At 46.9% G+C, this 23,922-nt stretch overlaps 1 protein-coding gene across 1 annotated transcript in view; it reads left to right on the top strand.

The window, feature by feature from the left end:
- The window catches only part of LOC311132780 (CUB and sushi domain-containing protein 3-like), a gene marked incomplete at its 3' end in the record, with an annotated part of 471,294 nt that overhangs the window by 145,692 nt on the left and 301,680 nt on the right, over positions 1-23,922 (top strand). The window contains 2 exon segments of the mRNA XM_084166101.1: positions 13,314-13,401; positions 14,944-15,068. Of these exon segments, the coding sequence (XP_084022227.1) occupies positions 13,314-13,401; positions 14,944-15,068 (213 nt within the window).

The following is a 23,922-nucleotide window of genomic DNA, read 5'->3' as shown; positions in this document are numbered from 1 at the left end:
CCAGTACAAAGTTTGCAGCTGTCATTTTCAAGAGGTTACATAATCATAAAAGGTAAAACAGTATTTACACTAATCTTTAGAAGTAAATGCATTACTTTTATAGCTAATGCATATAAATTAGGCCCTTGTTTAATGATTTAATGTCATGTCCTGGTTCATGAAGACATACATCATGAACAATTCCCACAGTGTTTTTTTGTCAATTAGTCATTCACGCCTTTGCCATTCTCTGTGCATCACACTATGTAGCCTACACTAGGTCAGATGGCTCCTGGGAGATACAGTACCAGTTTGGACACACCTACTCATTCCAGGGTTTTTCTTTATTTTTACTATTTTCTACATTGTAGAATAATAGTGAAGACATCAAACTATGAAATAACACATATGGAATCATGTAGTAACCAAAAAAGTGTTAAACAAATCAAAATATATTTTATATTTGAGTTTCTTCAAAGTAGCCACCCTTTGCCTTGATGACATCTTTGCACACTCTTGGCATTCTCTCAACCAGCTTCATGAGGTAGTCACCTGGAATGCATTTAAATTAACAGGTGTGCCTTGTTAAAAGTTAATTTGTGGAATTTCTTTCCTCCTTAATGCGTTTGAGCCAATCAGTTGTGTTGTGACAAGGTAGGGATGGTATACAGAAGATAGCCCTATTTGGTAAAAGACCAAGTCCATATTATGGCAAGAACAGCTCAAATAAGCAGTCCGTCATTACTTTAAGACATGAAGGTTTCTTGAAGTGCAGTCGCAAATACCATCAAGTGCTACGATGAAACTAGCTCTCATGAGGACCGCCACAGGAAAGGAAGACCCAGAGCTACCTCTGCTGCAGTGGATAAGTTCATTAGAGTTAACTGCACCTCAGGTTACAGCCCAAATAAATGCTTCACAGAGTTGAAGTAACAGACACATCTCAACATCAACTGTTCAGAGGAGACTGCGTGAATCAGGCCTTCATGGTCGAATTGCTGCAAAGAAACCACTACGAAAGGAAACCAATAACAAGAAGAGACTTGCTTGGGCCAAGAAACATGAGCAATGGACATTAGACTTGTGGAAATCTGTCCATTGGTCTGATGAGTCCAAATTTGAGATTTTTGGTTCCAACCGCCGTGTCTTTGTGAGACGCTGAGTAGGTGAACGGATGATCTCTGCATGTGTGTTTCCCACTGTGAAGCATTGAGGAGGAGGTGTGGGGGTGTGGGGGTGCTTTGCTGGTGACACTGTCAGTGACTTGTTTAGAATTCAAGGCACACTTAACCAGCATGACTACCACAACTATCTGCAGCGATACGCCATCCCATCTAGTTTGCGCTTAGTGGGACTATTATTTGTTTTTCAACAGGACAATGTCCCAACACACCTCCAGGCTGTGTAAGAGCTATTTGACCAACAAGGAGAGTGATGGAGTGCTGCATCAGATGACCTGGCCTCCACAATCACCCAACCTCAACCCAATTGAGATGGTTTGGGATGAGTTGGACCACAGAGTGAAGGAAAAGCAGCCAACAAGTGCTCAGCATATGTGGGAACTCCTTCAAGACTGTTGGAAAAGCGTTTCAGGTGAAGCTGGTTGAGAGAATGCCAAGAGTGTGCAAAGCTGTCATCAAGGCAAAGGGTGGCTAGTTTGAAGAATCTCAAATCTCAAATATATTTTGATTTGTTTAACACTTTTTTGGTTACTACATGATTCTAAATGTGTTATTTAATAGTTTTGATGTCTTCACTATTATTCTACTATGTGGAAAATACTAAAAATAAAGAAAAACCCTTGAATGAGTAGGTGTGTCCAAACTTTGGACTGGTGCTGTATATCCAACGGTCAAACTAATCTCTACAAAGCAACAAAGAATATAGGCCTACAGTACATTCAACGGATCTAATTAACAGCCCTATCCACCACACATACATACACCTTTTGAACTCACATATAGAAATATATACAGTATCTCAAAAAAGTGAGTACACCCCTCACATTTTTGTAAATATTTGAGTATATCTTTTCATGTGACAACACTGAAGAAATGACACTTTGCTACAATGTAAAGTAGTGAGTGTACAGCTTGTATAACAGTGTAAATGTGCTGTCCCCTCAAAATAACACAACACACAGCCATTAATGTCTAAACCGCTTGCAACAAAAGTGAGTACACCCCTAAGTGAAAATGTCCAAATTGGACCCAAAGTGTCAATATTTTGTGTGGCCACCATAATTTAAAAGCACTGCCTTAACCCTCTTGGGCATGGAGTTCACCAGAGCTCAGAGTCCTCTTCCACTCCTCCATGACGACATCACGGAGCTGGTGGATGTTAGAGACCTTGCACTCCTCCACCTTCCGTTTGAGGATGCCCCACAGATGCTCAATAGGGTTTAGGTCTGGAGACATGCTTGGCCAGTCCATCACCTTTACCCTCAGCTTCTTTAGCAAGGCAGTGGTAGTCTTGGAGGTGTGTTTGGGGTCGTTATCATGTTGGAATACTGCCCTGCGGCCCAGTCTCCGAAGGGAGGGGATCATGCTCTGCTTCAATATGTCACAGTACATGTTAGCATTCATGGTTCCCTCAATGAACTGTAGCTCCCAGTGCCGGCAGCACTCATGCCGCCCCAGACCATGACACTCCCACCACCATGCTTGACTGTAGGCAAGACACACTTGTCTTTGTACTTCTCACCTGGTTGCCGCCACACACGCTTGACACCATCTGAACCAAATAAGTTTATCTTGGTCTCATCAGACCACAGGACATGGTTCCAGTAATCCATGTCCTTAGTCTGCTTGTCTTCAGCAAACTGTTTGCGGGCTTTCTTGTGCATCATCTTTAGAAGAGGCTTCCTTCTGGGACGACAGCCATGCAGACCAATTTGATGCAGTGTGCGGCGTATGGTCTGAGCACTGACACGCTTACCCCCTCCCCTTCAACCTCTGCAGCAATGCTGGCAGCACTCATACGTCCATTTCCCAAAGACAACCTCTAGATATGACGCTGAGCACGTGCACTCAACTTCTTTGGTTGACTATGGCGAGGCTTGTTCTGAGTGGAACCTGTCCTGTTAAACCGCTGTATGGTCTTGGACACCGTGCTGCAGCTCAGTTTCAGGGTCTTGGCAATCTTCTTATAGCCCAGGCCATCTTTATGTAGAGCAACAATTATTTTTTTCAGATCCTCATAGAGTTCTTTGCCATGAGGTGCCATGTTGAACTTCCAGTGACCAGTATGAGGGAGTGTGACACCAAATTTAACACACCTGCTCCCCATTCACACCTGAGACCTTGTAACACTAACGAGTCACATGACACCGGGGAGGGAAAATGGCTAATTGGGCCCAATTTGGACATTTTCACTTAGAGGTGTACTCACATTTGTTGCCAGCGGTTTAGACATTAATAGCTGTGTGTTTAGTTATTTTGAGGGGACAGCAAATTTACACTGTTATACAAGCTGTACACTCACTACTTTACATTGTAGCAAAGTGTCATTTCTTCAGTGTTGTCACATGAAAAGATATACTCAAATATTTACAAAAATGTGAGGGGTGTACTCACTTTTGTGAGATACTGTACATAAAATAATCCAATACGCCTACACACTAATGAATATATAACATATGCTCACGCCCATCTGACTTCTGTGAACATGTGAAGAATCTTTCAACATGAAATAACATTAATAATATGACATTTGACCTCTGATAGAGGCATATTGATGTTTGAAATGTATAAAAGTCTTTACAATGTCTGTATAATGTCGTATCTTAGCATATTTGTGATGAGTGTGATGGAAGGAGTCAGGCGCAGGAGGGTATTCACTGAATACAGAGTTTATTCCTTCGTTACACAAAACACGCTGGAATAGCGACAAACGAAACAGGCACAGGGGAAACTATCTACCCTGGCAATACACTGTAACGGTATCTCCATACAATACATAGGCACAGGGGAAATATCTACCCTGGCAACAAATGGTACGAGTAGCTACACTACTCTCACATTCAAACAATCACCCACAAGGACAAGGGGGCAGAGAGAACACTTATACACGGACTAATGAGGGGATTAGAACCAGGTGTGTGTGATTGACAAGACAAGACAAATGTGATGATGATAATTGGGGCGGCAGTGGTTAGTAGGCCGGTGACGACGAACGCCGAAGCCTGCCCAAACAAGGATGGGAGGCAGCCTCTGCGAAAGTCGTGACAGTACCCCCCCCCCCCCCCCTTGACGCGCAGCTCCAGCAGCGTGCCGACCCGGGGACGGCCAGGAGGACGTGGAGCAGGGCGAGCCGGATGGCGACGGTGGAAATCCCGCAACAGGGAGGGATCGAGGATATCCCTTACCGGACCCAGCACCGTTCCTCCGGACCGTACCCCTCCCACTCCATGAGGTACTGAACGCCACCCACCCGACGCCTCGAATCCAGGATGGAATGGACAGAGTACGCCGGGGCCCCCTTGATGTCCAGAGGAGGTGGAGGAACCTTCTGCACCTCAGACTCCTGGAGCGGACCAACCACCACCGGCCTGAGGAGAGACACATGAAACGAGGGGTTAAAACGGTAATCAGGGGGAAGTAACAACCTATACGTGACCTCGTTGATTCTCTTCAGGACTTTGAACGGCCCCACAAACTGCGGGCTCAGCTTCCAGCAGGGCAGGCGGAGGGGCAGATTCCGGGTCGAGAGCCAGACCTGATCCCCTGGTACGAAGACCGGGCCTCACTGCGGTGACGGTCAGCGTTCGCCTTCTGACGACGCACGGCGCGCTGGAGGTGAACGTGGGCAGCGTCCAGTCATCCACCGCAGGAGCCTCGGTCTGGCTCTGGTGCGACGGTTGGTAACCTAAAACACATTGGAATGGTGTTAGGTTAGTAGAGGAGTGGCGGAGAGAGTTCTGGGCATATTCTGCCCATAGCAAGAATACCGACCACTCCCCCGGCCGGTCCTGGCAGTAGGACCGCAGGAACCTACCCACATCCTGATTTACCCGTTCCACCTGCCCATTTGACTCAGGGTGGAACCCAGAGGTCAGGCTGACCGAGAACCCCAGACGTTCCATGAACGCCTTCCAAACCTTGGATGTGAACTGGGGACCTCGGTCGGACACTATATCCTCTGGCACCCCGTAGTGCCGGAAGACGGGAGTTAACAGGGCCTCCGCAGTCTGAAGGGCCGTGGGGAGACCGGGCAGAGGAAGGAGGCGGCAGGACTTGGAAAAGCGGTCCACAATGACCAGGATGGTGGTGTTACCTTGGGAGAGGGGAAGATCAGTCAAAAGATCAATACTAAGGAGAGAACATGGTCGTTGTGGAACTGGTAAAGGTTGTAACTTACCCGCTGGGAGGTGCCTAGGTGCCTTACTCTGGGCGCAGGAGGAGACATACTCCCTCACATCCTTAGCCAAGGTAGGCCACCAGAACTTACCGAACAAGCAGCGCACTGTACGACCGATACCTGGGTGACCAGAGGAGGGTGATGTGTGTGCACAGAAGATCAGACGATCACGGATAAGAGCAGGCACGTACCTCAGCCCAGCTGGACACTGAGGTGGAGATGGATCTGTGCGTAATGCCTGCTCTATATCCGTCCATCGCCCATACTACCGGCACCACAATGCAGGAGGCCGGGAGTATGGGGGTGTTGTCTCTGGGCCTCTCCTCTGTGTCATACAGCCGGGACAGTGCGTCTGCCTTCACGTACTTCGTACCCGGAATGTATGACAGTGTAAAATCAAACCGGGTGAAGAATAGGGCCCATCTGGACTGGCGAGGATTCAGCCTCCTCGCTGCCCGGATGTACTCCGGCGTGCCCGAGCGTTGGGACAGGACAGCACCTATCCCTACCTCGGACACATCCACCTCCACTACGGACGGTAGTAATGGATCGGGGTGGGCCAGTACCAGGGCTGAGGTGAACAGACCCCGCAGTCTCCAGAAGGCCAGGTCAGCCTCAGCAGACCAGCGGAGCCGGGACGGCCCACCCTTCAACAGGGATGTAATGGGAGCTGCAACCTTGCCAAACCTCCGATAGTAGTTGGCAAAGCCAAGGAAGCACTGCACCTCCTTAACCGTGGTTGGAGTCGGCCAATTACGCATGGCTGAAATGCGATCTCCCTCCATCTCCACACCTGAGGTGGTAATGCGGTATCCGAGGAAGGAGACGGACTGCTAGAAAAACATACACTTCTCTGCCTTGGCATAAAGGTCATTCTCCAACAGTCGGGCCAGCACTTTGCGAACCAGGGACACATGCTCGGCGCGCGTAGCGTAATACACCAGGATGTCATCGATGTAGACCACCACACCGTGACCAAGCATGTCCCGAAACACCTCGTTCACAAAGGACTGGAAGACGGATGGAGCATTCATCAAACCGTAGGGCATCACCAGGTATTCATAATGCCCCTTGGTTGTGCTGAATGCTGTCTTCCACTCATCCCTCTCCCGAACACGCACCAGGTTGTATGCACTCCTGAGATCTAGCTTAGTGAAGAAGCGCGCCCCATGCATTGACTCAATCACTGAAGGAATGAGGGGGAGAGGATAACTAAATCTAATCGTCTCCTTGTTCAGTGATCAATAATCAATGCACGGGCGCAGACCGCCGTCTTTCTTCTTCACAAAGAAGAAATTCAAGGAGGCGGGTGAAGTGGAGGGACGTATATACCCCTGGCCCAGGGACTCGGTGACGTATGTTTCCATAGCCTCCGTTTCAGCCTGTGACAGGGGGTACACATGACTCCTGGGAGGTCCACGTCTACCCGAAGGTTTATCGCGCAATCCCCCGCCCGATGAGGTGGTAATTTAGTCGCACGCGTCTTGGAAAACGTGTGCACCAAATAGAGGTATTCAGGGGGAATGTGCACGGTGGAGGTACCGTCTGGACTTTCCACCGTGGTTGCACCAATGGAAACACCTAGACACCTACCCTGACACTCTCGCGACCACCCTGTGAGAGCCCTCTGTGGCCATGAGAAGGTGGGGTTGTGGAGTGCTAGCCAAGATTAACCTAATACCACAGGGAAAGCAGGAGACTCAATAATGGAAAAAATTACCTGCTCACAATGTGTCTCCTGGGTGATCATGGTGACTGGTATAGTGACTTCCGTTACAAACCCGGACCCTAATGGTCGACTATCAAGTGCTCGGATGGGGAGTGGAATGGATAGGGGAACCAATGAAATGCCTTGACGGCGTGCGAATGCCCTGTCCATAAAGTTCCCAGCTGTGCCTGAATCGACTAGTGTCTTACACTGGGGAACTACCATGTGATCGGGAAAGTGGATAGGTAGGGTACAGTGCGCAGCAGAGGGCTCTGAATAAGTGTGGGTGTTCGATACTTGGGGTGATGCGAGAGTGCCCTGCCTTCCGCCTCCAGGCCCAAAAGAACATTGACTACGACGTGTGGTGTACTGTCCCTTCGTGCCACCAGAGTGGCACTGTCGCTGTCTTCCTCCGCTCTCTTGGACGGCGGCTCCACCCAGCTCCAGCAGCTCGGGATCCGAGTCATCCGGGGTGGAAACGGGCAGACCCCTACCAGGACGTCCTCTGGCTGCCAGCAGGTTGTCCAAACGAATGGCCATGTCCACCAGTTTCATAAAGGACAACATGGTGTCCCGGCAGGCTAGCTCCCATCGGACGTCCTCCCGCAGATGGCACCGGAAATGGTCGATCAGGGCCTACTCGTTCCACCTGGACCCCGCTGCCAGAGTCCGAAACTCCAACGCGAAGTCCTGCGCGGTCCTCGTCCCCTGCCTTAGGTGGACCAGCCGCTCGCCCGCCTCTCGACCCTCGGGCGGGTGATCGAAGACCGCCCGAAAAAGGCGAGCGAACTCCTCCAACGCGGCTCCTCCTTCGTTCCACACCGCATTGGCCCACTCCAGGGCTTTCCCACAGAGGCAGGAAACGAGGACGGACACCTTCTCCCTCTCCTGATGCTGGAGAAGTAAAGCTCCAGTTGGAGGATGAATCCTTGGCAGAGCGCCGCCGTCACATCGAACGCCCGTGGTCGGGATATCTGGATCCCTCCTGTTGCTGGGGTGTAGGTGGCTGGATCCGTTTGGCGAGCTGGTCTCGACAGATCGGGTCCTCTCCTCTCCAGGCGTTGGACGACCTGAAGAACCCGATCCATCGCTTCCCCCAAGCTGGCCAGCATCGTGGAATGCTCCTGGACTCGTGCCACGACTCCAGGCATGCGCTCTTCTCCCGCTAACTCCATAGCGGGTGGGTGATTCTGTGATGAGTGTGATGGAAGGAGTCAGGCGCAGGAGGGTAATCACCGAATACAGTTTATTCCTTCGTTACTTAAAATACGCTAGAATAGCGATAAACGAAACAGGCACAGGGGAAACTATCTACCCTGGCAATACACTGTAACGGTATCTCCATACAATACATAGGCACAGGGGAAATATCTACCCTGGCAACAAAATGGTACGAGTAGCTCCACCGAGCTACACTACTCTCACATTCAAACAATCACCCACAAGGACAAGGGGGCAGAGAGAACACTTATACACGGACTAATGAGGGGATTAGAACTAGGTGTGTGTGATTGACAAGACAAGACAAATGTGATGATGATAATTGGGGCGGCAGTGGTTAGTAAGCCAGTGACGACGAACGCCGAAGCCTGCCCAAACAAGGAGGGGAGGCAGCCTCGGCGGAAGTCGTGACAATATTCTACTTCAGAAAGCCGGTAAAGCCACATTCACTCATTCAGCAGGGAGAAACATTGTTTTCCGGTGATGCATATTCTATCAAATAATTATTGTTCTGTGCGGCTCATTGCATATTCCTACATTTCAAAATTGCTGTCTCTTGTTTTGTCGGTCACAAGGGGATATACTACACTGCTCAAAAAAATAAAGGGAACACTTAAACAACACATCCTAGATCTGAATGAATGAAATAATCTTATTAAATACTTTTTTCTTTACATAGTTGAATGTGCTGACAACAAAATCACACAAAAATTATCAATGGAAATCAAATTTATCAACCCATGGAGGTCTGGATTTGGAGTCACCCTCAAAATTAAAGTGGAAAACCACACTACAGGCTGATCCAACTTCGATGTAATGTCCTTAAAACAAGTAAAAATGAGGCTCAGTAGTGTGTGTGGCCTCCACGTGCCTGTATGACCTCCCTACAATGCCTGGGCATGCTCCTGATGAGGTGGCGGATGGTCTCCTGAGGGATCTCCTCCCAGACCTGGACTAAAGCATCCGCCAACTCCTGGACAGTCTGTGGTGCAACGTGGCGTTGGTGGGTGGAGCGAGACATGATGTCCCAGATGTGCTCAATTGGATTCAGGTCTGGGGAACGGGCGGGCCAGTCCATAGCATCAATGCCTTCCTCTTGCAGGAACTGCTGACACACTCCTGCCACATGAGGTCTAGCATTGTCTTGCATTAGGAGGAACCCAGGGCCAACCGCACCAGCATATAGTCTCACAAGGGGTCTGAGGATCTCATCTCGGTACCTAATGGCAGTCACGCTACCTCTGGCGAGCACATGGAGGGCTGTGCGGCCCCCCAAAGAAATGCCACCCCACACCATGATTGACCCACCGCCAAACCGGTCATGCTGGAGGATGTTGCAGGCAGCAGAACGTTCTCCACGGCGTCTCCAGACTCTGTCACGTCTGTCACATGTGCTCAGTGTGAACCTGCTTTCATCTGTGAAGAGCACAGGGCGCCAGTGGCGAATTTGCCAATCTTGGTGTTCTCTGGCAAATGCCAAACGTCCTGCACTGTGTTGTTCTGTAAGCACAACCCCCACCTGTGGACGTTTGGCCCTCATACCACCCTCATGGAGTCTGTTTCTGACCATTTGAGCAGACACATGCACATTTGTGGCCTGCTGGAGGTCATTTTGCAGGGCTCTGGCAGTGCTCCTCCTGCTCCTCCTTGCACAAAGGCGGAGGTAGCGGTCCTGCTGCTGGGTTGTTGCCCTCCTACGGCCTCCTCCACGTCTCCTGATGTACTGGCCTGTCTCCTGGTAGCGCCTCCATGCTCTGGACACAACGCTGACAGACACAGCAAACCTTCTTGCCACAGCTCGCATTGATGTGCCATCCTGGATGAGCTGCACTACCTGAGCCACTTGTGTGGGTTGTAGACTCCGTCTCATGCTACCACTAGAGTGAAAGCACCGCCAGCATTCAAAAGTGACCAAAACATCAGCCAGGAAGCATAGGAACTGAGAAGTGGTCTGTGGTCACCACCTGTAGAACCACTTCTTTATTGGGGGTGTCTTGCTATTTGCCTATAATTTCCACCTGTTGTCTATTCCATTTGCACAACAGCATGTGAAATGTATTGTCAATCAGTGTTGCTTCCTAAGTGGACAGTTTGATTTCACAGAAGTGTGATTGACTTGGAGTTACATTGTGTTGTTTAAGTGTTCCCTTTATTTTTTTGAGCAGTGTATATAAAAAATTACCTTATTGTGTGGCCTGGTTGTTCTAGCGGTAATGCGTTACCTTCCGGAACATATCTACAGTGTCGGTACATAGGTTTGAATACGGCCTATCTTGTCCTTTAACATAATCTCTCTCTATCTTCCCCACTATCAATCTGTCCTACTTCCCTTCAATATAATCTATCTCTATCTTTCCCCACTATCAATCTGGCCTACTTCCCTTCAACATCATCTCTCTCTATCTTTCCCCACTATCAATCTGGCCTACTGCCCTTTAACACAATCTCGCTCTATCTTTCCGCACTGTCAATCTGGTCTACTTCCTTTAACATAATCTCTCTCTATCTTTGCCCACTGTCATCCTGGCTCACTATCTGTTCAATAAAATCGGAAAAATCCCTTAAAATATATATACAAAATATATGGTGTATAAGATCCTTTTCACAATTTCTCAAGTTAAGCCTTACTGTATTTCCAAAGACACATTTTGTAACTCCTTCCCCGCCGAGATTTTGAGATAGTATTATTGTATTGGAAGACACTGAGCTCCAGTCAATTTCATTACAGTCCCTAAACGTTAAAGTGCCATGGATCTTCCATCTATTAAATACTTGTGTGCTCCCTCCGCTCTGTCTGCTGTCCTATTGGTTCCTGTCTTCATCTTCAGCACCTCATACTAAACCCAGCGGAAATTAAATAGGAATCAGGAATCAGGATATTGGATACGTCCGAAATGAACCCATATTCCCTATGTAGTGCATTCCTTTTGATCAGGGCCAATAGGGCTCCGGTCAAAAGCAGGAATAGGATGCTATTTGTGACGCAAGCCATTGTGTGGTACACCCAGCCACTGATCATCAGCCTTCTAATTCCCCATCCAGCCAGCCTAGCATTATGCATTATGCAAGCTAGCTATTTTCTATCTGACCTTATGTACTGGCATCCTCCATTAGGCAGCCGGTAAACAAGACCAAGAGATGGAGCTAGGACTGGTGGATCGAATAAACAGCACTCAGCTGAGTGTTCATGTCATGCCACACGACACATCAATAGTAATAGACACCATCTGTGCAGTTGGAGATAGAAAGGACAGAACGGCTGGAAGAACAGCATAGAAGACTGTGTTCCTGTTAGGAAGTGTAAATGTGGCAAGACTTGAGTGTGCTTGTCTTTACGCCACAGAGCTATTTTGGAAACACGGAATAGATGTAAATGGGTATAGTTTTCGATTGACAGAGATAGCACTGTGTTGGAAGTACACGTCTCTTAGAAAGAGGTGCCTAGCTAGCCACACAAAATGCTAGTTCATTTTGACTGTGGTTTATATATTTACCAGAATTTCAAAAATATTACAAAATACCTTTAACCCTTCCGGACCAAAGTCTGGCCTCTGACAAGCATTTAAATCTGTTATTTTCTCCTGAAAAGACAGGTATTTGGTACAGCAAACAATGGGCTGCTGCAGCTGGCTTTTGACAGTCATAAACACCTCTAAAGCATTGAGATGCATGGTCAGATGTGGTCCACAGCGTTGGTCTGTAATTAGCTTGGTGTAGACACTAGCCCTCCTCTCTCATCCCTCTCTCATCTCCTCTCCTCTCTCCTTCCCCTCTCCTCCTCCTCCCCTCCCTCCCCTCCCCTCCCCTCCTCCCTCCAGTCAGACCATGGTTTGTGGATAATGTTAATGACCATGGTGTGAGTGGGGCTTAGTCACAGGGAAAATGAAAACTGACACGCCACTCTCTGCCTCAGATGGAAAGTGATCCAAATGAATCACAATCATGTCATCCACAAGGCCCGTGCCCACCACACCACCACAACAGTCTTCAAGCTCAGTGAAGAAAAAACATAAAAGTAAGAATATTAAACATGCCCCCTGGATGAGATGTGACGCGTTAGCATTAGGATCGCTAAGGTTGACGCTGCTCTATCACTGGTTTCCACGAGCACGTCCAGCTTCAAAGTACTCAACACATATCATGGAGTTTATTGGTCACTGGCCACTGGTCAGCGAAGTGAAGAAGCTTCACCTTATTCATCCATACAGCCCAACAGTATCTATATGTATAGACTGCCCTACATTCATTTGAGCTATCATGCCCTTTTATGCTAAATGAATATTACAAGTTTGACATGTGAAATGAAGTATGTGACGAGCGTAGGGCCTGAATATATTACTATAATTACCATGGTATTACGTAGTGCCATTTAGAGATGAAACCAGTGCCATATTCTAGAATCTAAATGGTCCATGTAAGTCTTCTGTCCTCCCAGCCTGATCACTTGAAATAGACTTCGATTTCGGACGTTTGAAAAGGTTTTGACAACTTCGATAGATTGCCCAGCACTGGGCGCAAACTCATGATGCTCAGAGTAAGAGGGCACTGTTTAGACCACTGCGCCACCGCAGTTCACAATGCTCTAGCAAGTCGTGAGAATACGCAATGATACTTGATGTTAATAGTGCATCGTTTTTTATTATTTTGTTTTAAGACTACCCCAAACCTAGCCCTAAACTTAACCACTCGGAATTAATGATTAAACTTTTAACCTTTGTGTTGTTTCTGTAACCATGCAGAATGAATGCATCAAAAATAGACATTTGTCCATAATATGTCGAATTTCGAAGGGAAACTATGAGATCCTGTTGCTCCTCCACCATCTTGACCCTGTACATGCTGAGTGTTGGTGTGGTAGCTGTCCCATCTCCCCCCTCCATCTTGCTGTGTACCTAAGACCCTGTACATGCTGAGTGTTGGTGTGGTGTCTATTGTGTAAGAACAGAGACACAGGGCCAGCATGAGAGCCTTTGTCCTCTCTCTCTGGCCCTCGCTGGCTGCTCTCCTGTATGTATCATAATGCTCTGCTCTTATCTCCCCTGTGCAGTGAATGAGGGGGGCATCAAGCAGGCGTCCAACTCCTGTCCCGACCCGGGGGAACCAGAGAACGGCAAGAGGGTGGGCTCCAACTTTAGGTAGGTCATGTTGGGGTGAAGAATGGACCCTTACTAACATAGCACCCACTGGGCCCGGAGAGGCAGGACACTGGATTTGCAAAGCCTGTGGCAAGGCACCTCTAGGGTTGCAAAATTCCTGTAACTTTCTCAACATTTCCAGGATTCCCAGAAATCCCAGTTGGAAAATTCCTGGAATCAGAAGGGAATAAGCAGGAAATCTCCTCTACTCGGGATTGCTGCAAAACCTGGGAATTTGGGGAAAGTTACAGGAATTTTGCAACCCTAGGCACCTCTCATGTGGCTTGCATGTTGCAATGTGTTGGAGAACATATTGATCATAGTTTTTTTCCCACCACAACTATAAAGAACAATACAAAAATAAAACAAATACTATGTTATTTATGAGATATTTATATGCCCAGCATAGATGAAGCAGATGAAGTTAAAACAAAGATGATTGGTATGAAAATGTATGCACTCACTAACTGTAAGTCGCTCTGGATAAGAGCGTCTGCTAAATGACTAAAATGTAAAATGTAATTGGTCCTTCAAAAGAAAAGAAGCTGCAGCCTGCAGCTGTTAACAGGACTATTCTCAGAGGGCCATATATCCTGTCACTAAGAGTGGAAGGGCACTGGACATTGATTATAGACTGAAGGTACTCTGGTATCATTATGAGTGCAGTTTCATGAGCGTGACACACACCACTTCACTGTGGAATATTGACAGCAGCAGCTTAATGTGTGCAAAACCTATAAGGTCAATATTTAGCTCAGAGCCTGTATTCATAACGTGTCTTAGGGTAGGAGAACTGATCTCGGATCAGATTAGCCTTTTAGATAATAATGAATGGACATGAGTTACCTGATCCTAGATCAGCTCTCCTACTCTGAGACTCTTTATAAATACGGGCCCTGATGATTTTAACTGTGATGATGGCAGTGGAGATGGTATTCTATTTGAAAAGAGCTAAGAGATGCCAACGAGAAAACAATTACTTTGTACCCTTTATGTTATGGCTTATTGTAATGTGTAGTGGGAAAAATGCCCATTTCAGAATATCAGTGTGAGTGTGAGTCACAATTTTCCCCTTTGGATCATGTTTGTGTTCATCTGAACAGGGTGAATAGTTTCTGGAACCATTTCATCTGAATGATATCAGATTATCTCAACCGAGCCCCGAGTTTCAAACAAATCGAAGGTCTTTCAAACCAGGCTTTTTTTTTTACAGTGTAGGAAAATCAAAGATGAGATTACTTGCAGATGTATTTTGAGGTATAAGATTTTTGTAGTTCAATAACACATGTTAGCGGTACATCAATACTTTCAGTTCATTTACAGTATTTGGCTTTCTTGTGTTAAAAAACCCTATATTCCAATATCACATGGTCCTAGTGGGAATCTGTGTTTTATTACTGTTTAATGTTCACAGATAGGCCTATAGTTCATGTGTTTCTATGTCATGTAGTAACACTCCTGTGTGTGTGTGTGCGTGTGTGCGCCCGTGTGTGCCTGTATATGTGTGTTTGCGTGTGCGTGTTCCCTCTCTCCCAACAACAGCATTGGGGCCACCGTCCAGTTCCTCTGTAATGAGGACCACGTGCTCCAGGGCTCCAAGACCATCAGCTGTCAGAGGGTGGCCGAGGTGTTCGCTGCCTGGAGTGACCACCGCCCCGTCTGCAAAGGTCAGTTAGCACCCCTGGCAACTGCCTGCATGGCAACTGCCTGCATGGCTCCTGTGTCCCAAATGGCACCCTATTCCTTATTTAGTGCACTACTTTTGACAAGGGCCCATAGGGGGCTGGTCAAAAGAAGTAAACTATATGGGGAATAGGCTGCTATTTGGGACGCAGAGCATGGCTCCTGGGTCCCAAAATTAATTGAGAATATAGATATGGAGCCCTCATGGAAATGTCAGAGTACTTTGTCATTTTCAACTGACGGACATTTTGTTGGCTTGGTTTGGCTGGGAGATTGATTTGAAAGATAATTTGTGATTCTGTGTAATGTTCATGATGTTCAACAGTGGATCAGAGACATGCTGAGGTTTGATCAGTCAGTGTTACCACAGGGGAGGGTCGGTGTGACAAGCAGACAGGTTGTTAGACGTAGCTGGGCCACCTGTGTGCCTGGTCCTTTTTTGTGACACACACACACACACATTCATCAACCAATCGTGGTTCATTTTGATTTTGACACAGACATTGATCAACCAATCCCATCCCAGACCTCTGTGAGGCCTCCGGAGTGGTTAGGATGACCCACTTTGCAGATCAGTAAACATAGCACAGTACAAAGTTAAATTATACTGTGTCTGTAACATTTAAAGCATCTTCCCTATCACGCCCTACAGTCATCCATCAGAGCCATCCTCAGGTTGTGCTATCCAGCCGTGCGAACAATGAAATGAAGAAAATGTTCTAGTATTTCAGGCAGACAGTTTAATTATACGTAATTAGGTACTGAAATTAGTTGATATGGCAATGGACAACTACTTCAAGGCATAATTATTGTCTTGCTGGATCATATTGGGAGACCAGCAAGTCTTCCATCTCCCTCTCCCCTCTCCCCTCTCCCTCTCTCTCTCTCTCTCTCTCTCTCTCTCTCTCTCTCTCTCTCTTTCGCTCCCTCTCCCAGCTCTCTCTCTCTATCTCCCTTCCTGTCTCTCCCGTCATTAATGAAGCATTCACCTCTTGTTAGTTTTTCCTAAAATGTGTAGACATTATTATCTCATCAATTAAACACAGCTGATATCATTTATGCCGGATCGTGTCACTTGTGTGACTGTGATTCCACCCTGGGCACTGACCGGCCTGATCAATGCCCCCCAGGATACCCATGTCTCCCTTCAGAGTACTGTTTACTTAGTTTATTAGGATCCCCATTAGCTGTAGATCATGCAGCAGCTACTCAGAGACAAGTCAACACAAAGACAATATTATATTACATTTAAAATAATTAGTCAAGACACCAAGAGACAACCAAAATACTTCCTATAGACCGATCTGTTAGATATTTAGATCAGGGATGGGTAACTCCAGTCTTCAGGGGTCGGAGGGGAGTCACACTTTCTCCCCATACCTAGCTAACACAGCTGATTAAACAAATTGCATTTTAAACTAAAGGCCATTATTAGTTGATTACATTCTAGCAGACACTCTTATCCAGAGTGAATTATAGAATCAATTAGGGTTAAGTGCCTTGTAGAAGGACACAGCAACAGATTTTTCACCTAGTCAGCTCAGCGATTCAAACCAGCAACTTTTCGGTTACTGACCCAATGCTCTTAACCAATAGGCTACCTGGAGTCAGGTTAGCTGGTGCTGGGGCAAATGAGTAAAACCAATCAGGCCCCCAAGGACTGGCGTTGCTCATCCCTGATTTAAGATGTGACACAAGATGTTTATTGATCTGTTTAGTTTTTAGTTTTTTATTAAGCTAAGCATGCTGTTTGAGTAATAACTGGTGGCAGATCTGTTCGTGCTATCATGTAAACCTTTTTGGGCTGTAGTTGGAGTTGTTTACACAGCACAGACAGATCTGTATAGAAGCAGCTTTTACTTTATGGTTAAAAACAGCTGATGGCGTAGAGGGTTAATTATGGTACTGGGTATGTAGTTGTCTTACACCAAACTTGGTCCTGGGGACCCCAAGGGGTGCACGTTTTTTGCGCTAACACTACACAACTGATTCAAATGATGAACTTATCATCAAGCTTTGACTATTTAAATCAGCTGTGTAGTGCAAGGGAAGAAATAAAAAAAATTGCACCCCTAAATGTGCACCAGTTTGGGAAACGCTGTCACCCTGATTAAGGCTCTATGCTAAAACACGGTAGGTGTTTTTCTATATGCTATATGCTTTTTATATTTAAGGCTTATTTAATGGACATAGAGCATGTAAAAACACAGACACTTTTCACTTTCAAACCCACCTGAGTGCTTGGACCTTGGATTCTTTAAAGCAGGATTTTATGTATCTTGTTTTTCTAATCTAGCAGTCTAAACAGTTTTATACTGGGCACTGCTGTTGTGTTCCCTAAGAGGAGGGGGGCTTCTTACAGTAGGTCAAGATAGATCTAAATTAATTATCCTAATTAACTCCGAAAGTCTCTCAACATAAAATTAAGATTGGTAGGTATGATGATACTTTGTGGTCAAAATATCAGGGGTAGTGCTCTTTCTTGATTCAATTTGAGATAATGATTATTCAGTGAGAGAATTGCATTCGATAGAGAGGATGTGCTAAAACTTTGCAATCACTGAATAATTTTCAGTTTGAACATTCAATATGCCTCTCTTTCTTATTTACAAGAGTTATCTTATGAAGTGTGACCAAATGGCTAGTGTAAACTTTGATAAACCTCCCATCAAAACAAAACTTAACAGCTCACTACTGTATATAAAAACAAGTCACAGGCGCTCTTGATAAATCTTGTTTCTTGTCAATCGTCAACTCTGCAATGTCCTTGTGTCCCACAAATGACTTATCCGCCACCATATCTCAGTGCATATACGTATTGAGCACTAGTGCCATATGGTCACATGACAAACAGACAGATGGTTAGGCCGATATGCCGACGCATTCTTCTCACTTCTTTCAGTAATTTACTCTGATTAGCAGTGTCTTTGAAGCAGGGTAGAGAGGACAAATGTTGATATGACTAAATATATCCAGGCAGTTTATGATATCATGACGTATAACCTGGCTGTATCCACAGCCAATTGGACTTCATTAGGAGGACAAAAAATATTCCCTATTTAGTGCACAACTTATGACCAGGGCTCTTAGAGTCTTATTATAAGGCATGCGCTATATAGAGAATAGAGTCATTTTTTGGTTGTACTTGGACTCTATCGATTAGCAGGGACAATCCAATAAATAGACTTCAAATGCCAAAACATATTTTTATTGTAGTGTGTAATGAAATGATTAAGTGCATCAGTAAAAAGAAAAAGCCAGGACATTGTGTTTTTGTTTAATTAAAACTAGCAAAACAACACTTTTAACACTTTTTTACTTATATAATCCTGAACTATGTTGCTAATAAAACATACATACACGATGGATCGTTGATGTGATGAATGTGTACATGTACAATATATACCACAGGAGGTTGGTGGCACCTTAATTGTGGAGAACGGGCTCGTGCTAATGACTGGAGCGGAATCTGTGGAATGGTATCAAAAAAACACGTGTTTGATGCCATTCCATTTGCGCCATTCCAGGCCATTATTATGAGCTGTTCTCCCCTCAGCAGCCTCCACAGATACAGTGCATTAGGAAAGTATTCAGACCCCTTTACTTTTTCCACATTTTGTTACGTTACAGCCTTATTCTAAAATGGATTCAATAAAAAAATCATCAGCAATGACAAAGCGAAAAGTTTTTTAAATTTTTAAATTGAGCAAATGTATAAAACACAATAAACAGAAATACCTTATTTACATAAGTATTGAGACCCTTTGCTATGAGACTCGAAATTGAGCTCAGGTGCATCCTGTTTCCATTGATGTCACTCCCTGGCTCGGGGGACTCTTAAATGTTGAGCCAGGGTGTGGAGTTTCTGTTACATTTTCTATGCTTTTGTTCTAGTTCGTTTATATCTATGTTGGCCAGGGTGGTTCCCAATCAGAGACAGCTGTAGCTCGTTGTCTCTGATTGGGGACCATACTTAGGCAGCCTGCTTGGCACTAGTATTTTGTGGGATCTTGTTCCGTAAGGTTTTGTGTATAACCTAGGACTTCACGTATCGTTTGGTTTATTGTTTTGGTTCGTGTGTGTACTCAATAAAGAATGTACGCTTATCACGCTGCGCCTTGGTCCGCTTCATCTGTCAACGAGCGTGACAGAAGATCCCACCACCAGAGGACCAAGCAGCGTGCCCAGGAGGAGAAGTTGGCGATGTCCTAGGTGGGCGAATTGTGGTCTTGGGAGGACATATTCGCGGGCAGAGGGCCATGGGCAAAAGTTAATGCCCAGGCAGGAGAGGAGAAACGGCGCCAACCGTGCCGACGACGGACACGCGAGAGGCAACCCCAAGTAATTTTTTTGGGGGGGGCACACGGCGTGGACAACGGGGCTGCTGGAGGCAGCTACAGGACGAATCGGCGGACTAGGAGAGGAGGCCACCAGGTTTGGGGGGCTGGAAGGGTGGTTGGCGGAGCCTAGAGGTAGAGCAGAGCCAACTCCCCGTACTCAGGCTAGGCAGCGTGAGACTGGGCAGGTTCCGTGTTATGCGGAGCCACGTACTGTGCCGCGAGTGTTCCGGCACAGTCCTGTACGTCCTGTGCTAGCACAGTCATGTACGTCCTGTGCTAGCACCACGCACGTGTCGTGCTAAGGTGGGCATGCAGCCAGGACGGAGTGTGCCGGCTCAACGTTCGTGGCCTCCAGTACCCCTCCTCGGTCCTGGATATCCTGTGCCAGTGTCACGTGCTGTAGTGCCAGTACGAGTGCACAGCCCTGTACGTCCTGTGCTGATGCCTCACACAGATTGTGTGGAAATAGGCATTCAGCCAGGACGGGTTGTGTCAGTTCTCCGCTCCAGACCTCCAGTCCGTCTCCACAGTCCAGCCCGGCCTGTTCCTGTCCCTCGCACCAAGCCTGTGGTGCGCGTCGCCAGCCCGGTCCGGCCTGTTCCTGTCCCTCGCACCAAACCAGTGGTGCGCGTCGCTAGCCCGGTCCGGCCCGTTACTGCTCCCCGCACCAAGCCAGTGGTGCGCGTCGCCAGCCCGGTCCGGCTTGTTCCTGTCCCTCGCACCAAGCCTGTGGTGCGCGTCGCCAGCCCGGTCCGGCCTGTTCCTGCTCCCCGCACCAAGCCAGTGGTGCGCGTCGCCAGCCCGGTCCGGCCTGTTCCTGTCCCTCGCACCAAGCCTGTGGTGCGCGTCGCCAGCCCGGTCCGGCCTGTTCCTGTCCCTCGCACCAAGCCTGTGGTGCGCGTCGCCAGCCCGGTCCGGCCTGTTCCTGCTCCCCGCACCAAGCCAGTGGTGCGCGTCGCCAGCCCGGTCCGGCCTGTTCCTGCTCCCCGCACCAAGCCAGTGGTGCGCGTCGCCAGCCTGGTCCGGCCTGTTCCTGCTCCCCGCACCAAGCCAGTAGTGCGCGTCGTCAGTCCGGCACGGTCCGTGCCTGTTCCACCGGTGCCTGGTCCGGCACCGGTCAGCTGCTCCACACCGGAGCCAGAGCAATCCGCTCCACCGGTGTCCAGTCCAGCTCCGGCCAGCGGGGCCAGACCAGACCAGGGGCGCTACGGGGGGGTAGAGAGAGAGTGGTGGTCACGCCCGGAGCCGGATCCGCCTCCGAGGCGGAATGCCCACCCGGCCCCTACCCCGTTGTGTTGATGTGGCGCGGTCGCAGTCCGCGCCTTTGGGGGGGGTACTGTCACGCCCTGGCTCGGGGGACTCTTAAATGTTGAGCCAGGGTGTGGAGTTTCTGTTACATTTTCTATGCTTTTGTTCTAGTTCGTTTATATCTATGTTGGCCAGGGTGGTTCCCAATCAGAGACAGCTGTAGCTCGTTGTCTCTGATTGGGGACCATACTTAGGCAGCCTGTTTGGCACTAGTATTTTGTGGGATCTTGTTCCATAAGGTTTTGTGTATAACCTAGGACTTCACGTATCGTTTGGTTTATTGTTTTGGTTCGTGTGTGTACTCAATAAAGAATGTACGCTTATCACGCTGCGCCTTGGTCCGCTTCATCTGTCAACAAGCGTGACAATTGATCATCCTTGAGATGTTTCTACAACTTGATTGGAGTCCACCTGTGGTAAGTTCAATTGATTGGACATGATTTGGAAAGGCACACACCTCTCTATATAAGGTCCCAAAGATGACAGTGCATGTCAGAGCAAAAACCAAGCCATGAGGTCGAAGGAATTGTCTGTAGAGCTCAGAGACAGGATTGTGTCGAGGCACAGATCTGGGGAAGGGTACCAAAAAAATTTCTGCAGCATTGAAGGTCCCCAAGAACACAGTGGCCTCCATCATTCTTAAATGGAAGAAGTTTGGAACCACCAACGCTCTTCCTAGAGCTGGCCGCCTGGCCAAACTGAGCAATCGGGGGAGAAGGGCCTTGGTCAGGGAGGTGACCAAGAACCCGATGGTCACTCTGACAGAGCTCTAGAGTTCCTCTGTGGAGATGGGAGAACCTTCCAGAAGAACAACCATCTCTTCAGCACTCCACCAATCAGGCCTTTTTTTGGTAGAGTCGCCAGAAGGAAGCCACTCCTCAGTAAAAGGCACATGACAGCTCGCTTGGAGTTTGCCAAAAGGCACCTAAAGACTCTCAGACCATGAGAAACAAGATTCTCTGGTCTGATGAAACCTGAATGCTAAGCGTCACATCTGGAGGAAACCTGGCACCATCCCTACGGTGAAGCATGGTGGTGGCAGCATCATGTTGTGAGGATGTTTTTCAGCGGCAGGGAGACTAGTCAGGATCAAGGCAAAGATGAACGGAGCAAAGTACAGAGAGATCCTTGATGAAAACCTGCTCCAGAGCGCTGAGGACCTCAGACTGGGACCACGACCCTAAGCACACAGCCAAGACAACGCAGGAGTGGCTTCGGGACATCTCTGGAGAGACCTGAAATAGCTGTGCAGCAACTCTCCCATCCAACCTGACAGAGCTTGAGAGGATCTGCAGGGAAAATGGGAGAAACTCCCGAAATACAGGTGTTCCAAGCTTGTAGCGTCATACCCAAGAAGACTCAAGGCTGTGATTGCTGCCAAAGGTGCTTCAACAAAGTACTGAGTAAAGGGTCTGAATACTTATGTAAATGTTATTTTTCCGTTTTTTATTCGTAATACATTTGCAAACATTTCTAAAAACCTATTTTTGCTTTGTCATTATGGGGTATTGATGAGGGGAAAAAACAATTTAATCAATTTTAGAATAAGGCTGTAACGTAACAAAATGTGGAAAAAGTCAAGGGGTCTGAATACTTTCCAAAGGCACTGTATATACTGTATATATATACATATGGTATTAACACTGCTGCCATAACTGTCCTGTGTGCAGTTAGGTAGACTAGCTGTAAATTATGTATGATGAGTTTTACTGCAGACAGTATTACAAATTACACCTTGAAATGGGCAGGCAATGTTCCGCGGCCACTTTCCATGTGTGCCCGTGTGTTGGGTGAACATGCGTGTGTCACGTTATATAATGATTTGAAGACAGGCGCAGGAATACGTATTAGGGGTTTTATTTACTCCACCCAACACAAACATTATATACACTACCGTTCAAAAGTCTGGGGTCACTTAGAAATGTCCTTGTTTTCGAAAGAAAAGCAATTTTTTTGTCCATTAAAATAACATCAAATTGATCAGAAATACAGTGTAGACATTGTTAATGTTGTGGCTATTGTAGCTGGAAACGGCTGATTTTTTATGGAATATCTACATAGGCGTACAGAGGCCCATTATCAGCAACCATCAGTCCTGTGATCCAATGGCACGTTGTGTTTGCTAATCCAAGTTTATCATTTTAAAAGGCTAATTGATCATTAGTAAACCCTTTTACAATTATGTTAGCACAGCTGAAAACTGTTGTGCTGATTAAAGAAGCAATAAAACGGGCCTTCTTGAGACTAGTTGAGTATCTGGAGCATCAGCAATTGTGGGTTCGATTACAGAATCAAAATGGCGAAAAACAAAGAACTTTCTTCTGAAACTCGTCAGTCTGTTCTTGTTCTGAGAAATGAAGGCAATTCCATGTGAGAAATTGATAAGAAACTGAAGATCTCGTACAACGCTGTGTACTACTCCCTTCACAGAACAGCACAAACTGGCTCTAACCAGAATAGAAAGAGGAGTGGGAGGCCCCGGTGCACAACTGAGCAAGAGGACAAATACATTAGAGTGTCTAGTTTGAGAAACAGACGCCTCACAGGTCCTCAACTGCAGCTTCCTTAAATAGTACCCACAAAACACCAGTCTCAACGTCAACAGTGAAGAGGTGACTCCGGGATGCTGACCTTCTAGGCAGAGTTTCAAATAAAAAGCCATATATCAGACTGGCCAATAAAAAGAAAAGATTAAGATGGGAAAAGGAACACAGACACTGGACAGAGGAAGATTGGAAAAAAAGTGTTATGGATAGATGAATCGAAGTTTGAGGTGTTCGGTTCACAAAGAATAACATTTGTGAGATGCAGACCAAATTATAAGATGATGGAGGAGTACTTGATGCCATCTGTCAAGCATGGTGGAGGCAATGTGATGGGAGGTGCTTCAGGAAGCATGGGGTGAAATCTCTTCAGATTACCTCAACAAATTGACAACTAGAATGCCAAAGGTCTGCAAGGCTGTAATTGCTGCAAATGGAGGATTCTTTGACGAAAGCAAAGTTTGAAGGACACAATTATTATTTCTATTAAAAATCATTATTTATAACCTACATTTCCTATGCATTTTGCTATATTTCCTATTCAAACTCATTTCATGTATGTTTTCATGGAAAACAAGGACATTTCTAAGTGACCCCAATCTTTTTAACAGTAGTGTATATACAAAAGGGATGTAACCCAAACAAAG

Source organism: Coregonus lavaretus (genome assembly GCF_964263955.1).
Source record: "Coregonus lavaretus genome assembly, chromosome: 7".
In the NCBI taxonomy this organism is placed as follows: domain Eukaryota; kingdom Metazoa; phylum Chordata; class Actinopteri; order Salmoniformes; family Salmonidae; genus Coregonus; species Coregonus lavaretus.
Note: the sequence above shows the minus strand (reverse complement) of the source record. Positions and strands in the feature narration are given on the sequence as shown.